At 47.7% G+C, this 11429-nt stretch overlaps 2 protein-coding genes across 3 annotated transcripts in view; one reads left to right on the plus strand and one right to left on the minus strand.

Annotated features, from left to right (window-relative positions):
• TSHZ1 (teashirt zinc finger homeobox 1) overlaps positions 1-2592 on the minus strand; it is a 56707-nt gene extending 54115 nt beyond the window's left edge. The window contains exons 1-2 of the mRNA XM_050709031.1: positions 2490-2592; positions 1-304 (exon numbers count right to left, since the gene is read on the minus strand). The exon at positions 1-304 is cut by the window's left edge and continues 824 nt beyond it. The gene's annotated coding sequence lies outside the window, so the exon portion shown is untranslated. The remainder of the gene's footprint in view (positions 305-2489) is intronic.
• PTGR3 (prostaglandin reductase 3) lies at positions 1739-8629 on the plus strand. Of its 2 annotated transcripts, none has more exons than XM_035550586.2 (2): positions 1739-2405; positions 6850-8629. In XM_035550586.2, the coding sequence occupies exons 1-2, from the start codon at positions 2179-2181 to the stop codon at positions 7772-7774; spliced, it is 1152 nt and encodes a 383-aa protein (XP_035406479.1). In that variant the 5' UTR covers positions 1739-2178; the 3' UTR covers positions 7775-8629. The 2 variants fall into 2 exon arrangements, with proteins under 2 accessions (XP_035406479.1, XP_035406480.1); XM_035550587.2 differs by lacking the exon at positions 1739-2405 and adding an exon at positions 5813-5920.
• Positions 8630-11429: the final 2800 nt, after the last annotated feature.

Raw genomic sequence — 11429 nt, forward strand, 5'->3', positions numbered from 1 at the left:
TTCCTTAATCACTTCTTCTTCTGCTGCTCCTTCTTCTCGGCGGCGGAGAGCCGAGCAAGCGGCGGCGATGAGACGGTAAATTCAGTCACTCCCCCCCTCTCAGGCTTTCTCCGAGATCAAAGAGTCTCAAAGCGCAACTTTCTCGCTCGCTCGCAGGCTGGCTTGGTTCAGGCTCGTGGATTTGTGGGCTGGTGGTGGTGGGGGTTTTGTTTGTTTGTTTGTTTTTTATTGCGTTGCTAATAGTTTGTTCATTGTGCAAAAAACGAGGTCGATCCAGTCTCTCCTTCTCCTCCCAGCACTTAGTCTAAGAGCAAGAAAGCAAATAATAAAAAGGAGTAAAGCCCCCATACATACATATACACCGGATGGGAAATGTCAGTCACTCCTCCACCTTCCAAACAGTCACAGATCAAACAGTGTCACCACCGGAGAGGACTACTTTTCTGTCTTGCTCTCCCTTTTTTTTCCTCCACAAATCGAAGCTTCTTCTGCTACTAAATATAATGCAAACACGTTTTTTTTTTATCATGGATTTTTTTTTTTGGCTGATCTTGATCTGCAACAGGAAAAAAAAATACAAAACACGAAAACAAAAAAACAAAACACCAAAAAAAATTGCCAAAACCAAGAAAAACCCCGGAGAGTGTGTGCAAAGAGGGCGGGCGGGGGGGGGAGGAAGAAAAGCTAGTCACTGAGTGGGAGAGATTAACGTGAACTGTCCCCCCCCGAAACTCCTGGGAGAGAAAGAGATCCACTCTCCCTCTCTGCTCTTTTCACTGAAATATAACACACATTCGGGTCCCAGAGCTCTCAGACAGCCTCAACTGATAGACAGACACATCGAGCTGCTTTTCCTGCTTCAGCTCCTTACTCCTCCTCCTCTTGCCCACGTCACCCTGACAATTACAAATAGGTCTCACACAAACCCATACCTGTCAATCTTTTTAATTGCTTTGTTTTCTTTTTTTTTTTCTTCCTAGAGCTAAACAATATGACAAAAAAAAAAGTCTTAATACAGCAGGGCATAAAAGATTTCTCATGTGAGCCGCACGCACACCGAGGGGGCCGTTGTTACAATCCACTTGCTGAAGTGCTGTGCAAGACGCATGTGCTGCTTCAACTTGAGGTCTGCTGCCAGCAAACTTAAAAAAAAAGCAGGGGACGGTACCTCGCCGTGGCACACGGCTACCCGGCGCTGAACTAAAAGCGGTTTGCGGGAGCCTCCAGCTCACCCTCGCTCCGAAATGCCAACAGATTGCCGAGCAGGAACTGCAGCAGATGAAACGGGCTGCTAATAGATTTCGCGCAGTGTGTGTCTGGGGATTTATATAATGCGGGAACAGAAGGGCTCTTCCCGTGCTTCTTTAAGCCGGGAAAGCAAATAAAAACTATCCAGCTGATTCCTACAGGAAAACAAACTGCAGTTTTGCTCTCTTTCGGGCAAAAGGGGAATTTTTATTTTTTTCTCCCCTTTTTCTTTACACGTTTAGAGGCAGAACCGAGGAAGGAGCAGCTTGCTGGCACGGAGACACCCCCATGCCCTGACTTCCCTCACACAAAGTTGGAACGACCACCGCCGCGGCGCCACTTCGCTCCCTTAACCCGGCTGGCTCCCCGCACACATCCCCTCTGCCACGCCGTCAGGCGACAAAACCATTTTATTAATTATTAGGGCGAAAATAACCCCCGGAAGGCTGTCCCCACAGCGCCGGCCGACAGGTCAACCCGCGTCGCCGCGCGGCCGGGCGTTGGCGGTTTAACGCCCCTAACGGCCGCGGGGCCGGGTCCGGCGGCGGCTCGGGGTCGATTCGTAGCACCTGGCTGCGAGGAAGTGAACGTTTCGCACGGAAGGGGCGGAGCCTGGGCCGGCGGGCAGCGGCTCGGCGGCGGCGAGGAGAGGCGCCGGGCGCTCCCGCTCCTACTTTATTATTATTATATTTATATTTATTTTTGTCCCCGGTAGAACGATAAGCGCTGCTCGTGAACCGCAGGACGCGGGGCGGGGGTGGCGGATCCGCGGCGCTCCCCCCCCCGCTGTCTCTCCCCTCACCCCCCCCCCCCAGCCGCGATTTAAATCCCCCAGCCGGAGCAGCGCGCACGGTGACGGGATCCTCAGCCGGGAGCCGAGCCGAGCCGTGCCAGAAGAGGAGCGGCAGCAGGGGCGGGTGGTGCCGGGCCATGAGCTGGAGCGCCCGGAGCGGCGTGGCGCTGGGCTGCCGGGCGCGGCCCATCGTGGACATGTCGTACAGCCGCCACTTTCTGGATTTCCAGGGCTCGGCCATCCCCAGCGCCATGAAGAAGCTGGTGGTGACTCGGCTGAGCCCAAACTTCAGGGAAGCGGTCGCCCTGCGGCACGGCGTGCCCGTGCCGCTCCCCGGGGACGGCGACCTCCTCGTCAGGAACAGGTGAGCCGCCGCCCCCCGCACCCCCACAGACACGCACGCACACGGACACCCCAAAAAAACACTCCCACCCCCGGCCGCTCGCACCTCGTGGCCTGCTCCCGCACGCGTGCTTTGCGGGCCGGCTCCCGACTTGTACCAGCTGCCATCTGGCGACTGTTAATTTAATTTTATTGGAGGTGCTGGTGCTGGTGTGCGCGGTTGCTGTTGCTGCAGTCCGGTGGCCCCGTCCACGTGGGGTGACGCTTCCTCCTCCTCCCCCCCCTCCTTCTCCTCCTCCTCCTCCTCTTCTTCCTCCTCCTCCTCCTCCCGGCTCACCTCGGGCCGCCGGTGCTCGCCAAGTCCCTCCCAGCTCCCCGTCGGTGCTCCCCGCCCCGCACCGCCTCCCTGCCTTTGCCCCTGCCCCTACCCGGGCTGCCGGGACGCTCCCCCGGCGGGGGGCGAGGAGGAGACTTTTGGCTTAACGTAACGCGCCGTAAATCCTGCGTGGAGACACCAGGGCTCCGAGGACCAACCCTGCCCTCCTCCCCCAGTTGGCCCCGTGAACCTGTCTGCTCGCACTGGTTCTGCCGTGGAGTTTATACTCCCTTCAGCTGGAAGCGAGCCCTAAAAAAGTTCAGGGGGTTCCCAGCCCGAGAGGGGAAGGTGAAACTCCGGGCACCGCGGGTGAGAGCAGCAATGAGAGCAGGGTGCTCGTCGAGCAGGCAAGCAGCAGTGGCACATAGCTTACCGTGCGCTCGGATGGAGCCTTGAGGCGTTAGGAAACCCTAAAGAAACCCTTCAGACCAGTCCTGGGAGTTGTGTGATAGCTGCGAGTGAGTGTGTGGCGTGTGTGTGTGTGTGATCCCTAATGCGAGTCCGTGAACACAGAAAGGGGTGAAGAAGGGGTAGGGGGAAAGCAGGACGGGGACTGCTACAGGAACTGACGAGGAACATCGTGTGCCACTTTAATCCGATAATGACACCTTCCCCTAGGACCTCTGAGACCAAAATTCCTTCCTCCACACCTCCATGTCCAAACCACGGCGGTGCTGTGCCTGCTCACGGCTATGGAGCAGCAAGGGCCCGCAGCAGCCGCCAGGTTGGGGCTTGTTGCATGGGGCGGGGGGGGGGGGGGGGGGGGGGGGGGGCTGGTGAAGAGGCCGGCAGGACCTGAGCCGGGTAGCACAGGACTGGGAGACATCCTCGCTTCCCTCCTCACCTCCCCCCTGTGCGCTTGGAGTCCTTCTCACCCCCCTCCCCCGTGAATTTTTAAAATTTATTCCTCTCCTCCACAGCTTCCAGCGTAACTCTTCTTCTCTCCCTCTCCTCCCTCCCTTTGCTGGGTGGGCTCCCCGGGTGCCAGAGGGATGAGCACATCTCAAGGCAAAAGGGCTGAGGCGCAGAGCTCATTGCAGGCTGAAAGCAGGAGCTGGTCCAGACATTCAGGCAGGCAACTACTGGGTCTCAGCTTGTTAGACACATGTTCCTGTACAGACACACACGCACGAGTGGGGATGGAGGGGGGGGAGAGGTGAGTGAGAAACTCTAGGTTTAGACTTCATACGTCTGATATTATTTGGGGATCTGTGGCATTTCCTCTGTAGTTACTGTTATTTTCGGGGGGGTGTCAGACATCGTGATCACGTTACTGAAAAGCGTGCTCTATGAAGGAGCTGCAGCAGGAAGCGAGTTTGGAGTGTTTCCCCCTCTTGTCACTCGGGGGAAGCTTTTTCCCATCCCAAAAGGATGGGTCCCTGTGTCTTAAAAAAAAAAAAAAGGCAACCCCTAAATCCAACTGCATGTTTTCTGATAGGTAGAAACACAGAATTAAAAACAAAGCAGTAAAGGACTTGAGTTCCACGAGTGCATTTGCAGATCTGCTCATTTTAGTCCCAGTCACGCCCATGAATACTATTAATTGCTTTGAGCTTTTTATGCAAAACAATCCTGATTCACCACAATAAAATCTGGGTTTGGATTTAGGGGAATGGGGAACTAAAACGTGCCGAGTCCCTGTATGGATAGATATTTTAAAATGAGATGCTCTTCAGTTAAGTGGAACTTTTCTTCCCTCTTTTTTTCTCCTTTGGAGAACTGAGCCAGCAGCTTCTTTTTCCTTTTTTTTTTTTTTTTTCCTTTTTTTTTGTCCTTTATTCAGAGAGAAATACTTCAAAACGAGAAATCGATTTAAAGCAATGCGTTTATTTCGGTTCTGTGCAGGAGAGGAGGAGAAGGAGTGGGAAAGGAGCATACAAACTCCCTAACGAAGCCCTTTCAGCTTCATGTGTCCGTCTGTTATGTTTTTTGGGGGGCGGCGGGGGGCAAGGTTCCCACCACTGCAGGACAAGGAGCCAGAGAGCGTGAAGAATGTGTCCTTCCTCCAGCTCCGCGGTCCTTTCGGGATTTTCTTACGGAAGGGACCCGTTTCGTTCCCAGAACACCTGGGACGTTTCGCTGTTGGGACGGAAGACGCGAAGAAAAGTTTATAGAGAAGGCAGCGGGGGGGGGGAGCCGGGGGGGTTTCTGAACCCGGGGGCTAACGGGGCGCGGTGGGAAAAGCGGCGGGCCGTTTCCGCCGGGCGTTTGGGCTGAATGCTGCGTTTCTTGCACGGTGCCGGCGTGGGTGACTTAGTTTGGTCTGCAGTTCGGGCGGCGGTGCGGGAGAGCTCCCGCTGCGCGGCGGGTCCCTGGGGCAGGCGGGGCGGGGGGGTCGGCACCGCTCGGCGTGAGCCGAACGGGGGGGCTCGGCGTGGGGAATCGCCTTGGGAAAAGCCACCCCCTCGCCTTTTCAGGTTTACGCCTTGAAACGGTGAAGGAGCAAGCCCCTGTTAGAACCCCCTAAATGAAATAAGGCGTGTTCAGCGAGAAATGAAAACGGGACAGGGAGGAAAGATTTGGAAGCGGTCTTCAAGCCCACCGGCGCCCCAGTCATTGTTACTTGTGTGCTCTTTTGTTCCCAGAAGTTAGTAAACTGCTCCGCAACTTGTAAACCGTCCTCGGTCCCGCTTCAGAAAGCAAAATAACCCAAAACCGCGGCCACGTCCCGTCTGACAGCGGGAACGAGGAGGCAAAAAAGAGCGCAGACGATAAATTTGAACCCGGCCGGCCGTGTTAACGCGCGAGGGCACGGGGACACTCGGCAACCTCTAGAAAGAAAGAGACACCCCCCCCCCCCCCCCAAAAAAAAATAAAAAAAAAAAATAAAAAAACAAACCCTCCCGGTGCGAGGCGCCCCGAAGCGGCATCGGGGGGCGGCCGGGACGCGCCCCGGCGGCAGAGGCGGCGCCCGCCCGGCCGGGGGCTGCGGCCGGCAGCGGCGCGGAGCTGCGCTGGGAGCCCCGCGCTGGAGGCTGCCGGGCCCCGGAGAGCCAGGGGAGCCGGCGGGGGCCGGGCGCTCGCGGCTCCCCGCACCCGGGGGGCGAGCCACGGAAAGCCGCACGCGCGTCGGGCTCGGAGCCTATGGCAAGCTGCAGCAGGAAAAGTGCGCCGGTGGCATGCCTGCGGGGCTCTCGAACGCTATCGAGCGCATCTTTCAGGTTGTCACGGCCACGTGTGCGAGCAGTCCCGGTCTTTTGTGTTGCGTGTGTTTCTTTTCGACGTTTTCCAGCTAACAGAATCCTCCCCGGTCCCTCTCTCTTTGCCTGCGTAGCGATACTCGTACTGTTCTCAAAACCCAGCGTTACTAAAATACTCTTGGTGGTTAAGCTAGATCGTGTCTTTCTTCTGTGTGTTATCTCCTAGTGCTTAATGATGTTGTGAGAACGTCTTTTTTTTTTTTTTTTTTTCTTTTTTCTTTTTTTTAAATATTGGCATCCATTTTCACCTGTTAGAGGTCAGCAGGACTTGATAGCCTTACAATTTTAGCCCTTCTGTGCAAGGTTGTTTTGATGTGTGGCAAGTAATTTATGGAAGGAAAAATATTTTAACGTTGACATTAGCTACATCAAAAGGCAAATTTGCTGTAGTGACTCCATCAATTAAAAAGTACTTGCCTACAGTTACATGACCTTGCAAACGACATCGATAGTTAATATGATCGTTAGTCATTAACAGTATTATTATATTCAAAAATGTAAATTTGTTGCCAGAATCAACATATTTACCGCTCTGCACGTTTTATTCTTCAGTGTTTTCACATCTTGTATAAAGTGGCCAATTAATTTTCATCCTTTAATCTTGTGTGGAGTTATTTTTATTTTGCTTAGTTCGGTCAAATAGAGCTGAGGAAAATGTCTTTTTTTTTTTTTTTTTCTTTTAGCAGATCTATCTTTAATTCTAGAGTAACATAATGTAAAGTACAAAAGTCTGACCTGAGGTAGTCTTTGCAGTGTACTCCTTGTTCAAATATACCCAGAATCGGAAAAAAAGTATCATATGCATCCCATAAATTTAAAGCGAAGGTTTCTCATACAACAAAGATTTGCTAAGGAATGAATTGTTTTAATACATTTCTGTTTTCTTCTAGATTTGTCGGCATTAATGCATCTGACATAAACTACTCAGCCGGTCGATATGACGCATCGGTTAAGCCCCCGTTTGACATAGGCTTTGAAGGTGTTGGTGATGTGGTAGCGTTAGGACTCAGTGCTAGTGCCGATTACACGGTGGGCCAAGCCGTGGCCTACGTTAAAGCAGGTTCCTTTGCTGAATACACAGTCGTGCCTGCCAAGCAAGCAGTGCCTCTGCCCTCTGTGAAACCTGAGTTTCTGACTTTAATGGTAAGTGGTGCTACTGCATACATCAGCCTGAAGGAACTGGGAGAGCTGTCTGAAGGCCAGAAGGTCCTGGTGACAGCAGCAGCTGGAGGAACGGGCCAGTTCGCTGTGCAGCTCGCAAAGAAGGCAAAGTGCCACGTAATTGGAACCTGCTCCAGCGATGAAAAGGGTGGCTTTCTGAAATCCATTGGCTGTGACCGTGCAATCAACTATAAAACTGAAAGCATTGAGTCTGTTCTTAGGAAGGACTACCCAGAAGGTGTGGATGTAGTGTACGAGTCTGTTGGTGGGAAGATGTTTGACTTGGCTGTTAACTCCTTGGCTACCAAAGGGCGCCTGATAGTTATTGGGTTTATCACTGGCTACCAGAACCCTACTGGCCTCTCGCCTATTAAAGCAGAGGTTTTGCCAGCAAAACTGCTGAAGAAGTCTGCCAGCATCCGGGGTTTCTTCTTGAACCATTACTTTTCCGAATACAAAATGGCTCTGAAGCACTTGCTCAAGATGTATGAAAAAGGAGAACTGGTCTGTGAGGTAGACCTTGGAGACATGTCTCCAGAGGGCAAGTTCACTGGCTTGGAGTCTGTATTTCGTGCTGTAGATTACATGTACATGGGAAAAAACATTGGAAAAATTGTAGTTGAATTACCTCACTCTGTCAACAGTAAGCTGTAAAAACAGAACAATGATATAAATCAGAAGGGAGAAAATGGGCACTTTATGCCTCAGAATTACTAGAACAATTTCTTTTTTTTTTTAAACTTAGTAATGGATATTAAATTAAAAAACAGCATTAAGGTGTTAATAAAGAGTTTTGTGGGCTTTTTCCTTCTTTTCTTGAAAGTGCCTTAATCTGTGGCTGAAGCACGGACTTAACGGGCCTGTGTTTGATTCCGTCACTTAGGCTAGCATGAGACAGGAACATTGTTCTTGACAGAATAAGTTTTGATGCAGAGGCAGATTTAGTCTGTCAGACTAGTTTGATAAGATTTTATATATAGTTCAGTTCAGATTTTTTTTTTCTTTCAGCAGATTTGATTCCCTGATTTAAAAATAAAGTAGTTAGAACAAGACTAAGTAGAAAGAGTCGTATCATGTGGCTGCTTTATTAAATACTCTCTTCAAGTTTATGGAAAAAAATATATTCTTGATTTTTTTTTTGTAACAAACACAATAATCATAATTTTGCATCGTGGATTATAGTAATATTTCTTGACCAGTTACACAGGGAAAATTTACCTTCCAAATCTAACATGGCAGTAATAATAAGAAAACCAACTTTTTTTTTTTTAATCATGTCATTCATAACTGTAAACAACTGTGACATTTTATTTTAAATCTTTCACTACAAGCTGTGACTTTATCTTATTTTCTTGCACTTTAACCTGCTACTGTTAGTGTTTACCATCGCACCGTCTCCGTTTAATCAGTGTTACAAGACTGTTGGAGTGGGGTTTTGAGCCATATTCATATGTGTTCAGGCCCTGTATATTTTTTGAAGATTTAATAAAATCAAAAAAGCTTTTAAAATGCTTGTGCCTTTATTTATGTTGATACGGTTCTTGCTGACTAGCTCCTTTGCAGATGGTCTCTGTACTGCAGAGTTCTTTGACCGATGATTCTTGATGTGACTTGCCATAATCAGGCTGCTACTTCTACTGTTACTGAATATCACTTCTGCAGAAGCCCTTTTACGGGCAGCAAGACCATTTTATTTCTGCAGTCACCGTACCTAGTACACGTCATATTGCTCAGGAATAGATTATCCAGCGGGTGCAGTTAAAAGGTTTTGTAAAGTTTTGAAAATTCTTCCTCACTTAATAGAAATCATTAATGGTACATACCATGGGAATTCCAGCTAGAAGTGTAATATTTTCCAGAACAATAAAATACTTTAAACTATGCTTCCTCTACATCTTTTTTTCCATAGCAAATGTTTAAGATCTTAAATGCTGTTTTTGCCTCATCTTTTGAAATTATATACATTTGTATGCAGTTGGAGAGATGGAAATTTCATAAGGTCATACGCCTAATAATAAACTTAATGATAGACTGATAATGTCTAGGGACTGAGGGAATAAAGCCAGGGTAAACTTAATTTTTGGGCATTATTCAGGACTGACTCTACATAACAAATTTTTTAAAGCGATGTGCGAAAAGCTTGTATTTTACTCAGTACTACAGGCAGTAGAGAAAATTATTATTTTTTTAATTTGATTTAGTTCATCCTTACTGTAACATCTGAGCACTTATGCCATTAGCATCCTATAGAATTGAGTCCAGCAAAGCACTGTCCCGTTTCTGGGCCATCTCTGACTAGTCCCACTTTGTAGGTTTGTGGGGAATGGCTTGAGTCATTGTTCCTGCTTCTGTTTTACTCAAGCCACTATGATTTTTGTTTTCACCCAGATCTACTGTTAGAAACAGACTTACTCTTTTCCTTATAATATTGCAAATATTGTTGTGTTTTATGTATTTTGGATAATTAGAAAGGTATTTTTGGCCTTCCAGGTGAATGCTAGAAAGACACAAATACTCAAGTAGTGTAAGAGGTCAGAGCATACAAAGTTCTGACTCTCTTATTCCTAGGCACTTGGTTTCTTTTCTTGTTCAAAGAAAATGAGCTGCTTTGGATCAATAAATGCATCTTTAAAAACAAACAAAAAAACCTTTTGGGGACACAGTAGAGCAAAACAAAAATAAAAGAGCACATTTAGTTATATCTGTGATGTGTGCAGAAGAGTTGCATGGGTAACAGTTTCTCAAAGTTCCTCCAGTCAAATGCCAAATGCATCCAAGTGGCCCAATTCACAGAGGTGTTGATCCCTGCCAGTCCAGTAGGTTTAGCTGTCTGCACAGCTGTGACTTCCAAGTGCTTTTGTCATAAAAGCTCTTCCTGTAAGGGGACTGAGCTCAGACATGCAGCATTCTACTTTCTTTTAATAAGTTACTTCACGTATAACATCAAGTAATGCAGCTGCCCCAGGCACCTTCACTAAGCAAAATGAGGGAACAGAGGAACCTTTTGGAGGGGGTCACATATGTACATGTATTCAAATATGACATTTGGTTACTTTTTGGCTTCAGGCATATTATTCAGTACTTTAATACTGATTACAGTGTTACTAAAAAGTTTAAATTTGGTATATGCTGAATTTGGTATGTCCAGTGTACTGATCCTGTAGCCTTTCTGGTGTTTGGGTTGCGCCACAGCCATTGCGCTTGTCCTTTTCATCGAACTCCTGTGTTAAGCTAAAAGGTAGCTCGGGCTATGCATGATTGCTTTTCCTTGAGTGAATCCAGAATGAAGAGGGAATTTTTGTTTTTAAAGATAAAACTTCTAGATTGCTGAAAGAGAGCATTATCAGCAGGGAGAGGGTGAAACATTGTTTCTGAAACACGCAGATAAGGCTTTTCTGCCAAAATTCATAATAATTTTAAGGGGGTGGGGGAGAGGAGGAAGCCAACTTTTCTCCTTTATTTAAAAGTATATTCTGCAGACTTTCAGTTATGGGAGCAGGGCCGACTTTGAGTAAGTAAGCTATGATGGATTTAAATAATGTTTAAATATTAGATGGATAGGAAAATGTATATGGCATGCACACACTGAGAGGTTTAAATGATGATAGGACATTGAACGTACAAGGAAAAGAAATACTGTAGAGTCACAGCAAGGGATTAATAACAATACACTTAATATGCTTGCAAAAAAGGTGTATTAAAAGCTGTGTGCACAGTGGGGACTTAAATGATTAAAAATAATAATACATTTGCCTGGGAAGTACTAAGTATACTATATGTAGAGAGCAGGGATTTAAATAATAATACTATTAATAATAGCAGCTCATTGAGATGTGGTTGTTAGCACTACATCCTAATTTTACCTTTCTAAATGAATTTGCTACAGAGGAATCTGGCATTGTTTGCTGAGGCTAATAACAGAATTTCCCTTTCCTACACACATATGCTTCCATGGAAAAACAACAAAGAAATAGATGAAGAGCTGGCTTTTTTCCTGAGTCTGTCACATGTGTGCATACGCACGCGCACACGGACACACACGTACTCACTCTCTCCTGGCCTGCAACCCTCAGCACATTTTACAGATACGCTTCCTACTTAATTGCTATGCTGGAATCTCCTAATACCTTTCTGAGCGAAGTTAGAATTCTACCAAACACTAGTTCGCTTTGTGTGTGTGCCTATATACAGATATATACCAAATGTATATATTTAATAAGCGGACATTAATTTCTCCCTTGTCATGTAAATACAAATAATTACAGTGTCTCCAGGAAAAGTTTGCAGGAGTGTTTGCAGATATTGTATA

This window comes from Cygnus atratus, chromosome 2 (genome assembly GCF_013377495.2).
Source record: "Cygnus atratus isolate AKBS03 ecotype Queensland, Australia chromosome 2, CAtr_DNAZoo_HiC_assembly, whole genome shotgun sequence".
In the NCBI taxonomy this organism is placed as follows: Eukaryota; Metazoa; Chordata; class Aves; order Anseriformes; family Anatidae; genus Cygnus; species Cygnus atratus.

Coding starts and splice junctions, on each gene's coding strand:
- PTGR3 (XM_035550586.2), top strand. CDS start 2,179: ATGAGCTGGAGCGCCCGGAGCGGCGTGGCGCTGGGCTGCCGGGCGCGG. Junction 2,406..6,849: donor GACCTCCTCGTCAGGAACAG/GTGAGCCGCCGC, acceptor GTTTTCTTCTAG/ATTTGTCGGCATTAATGCAT.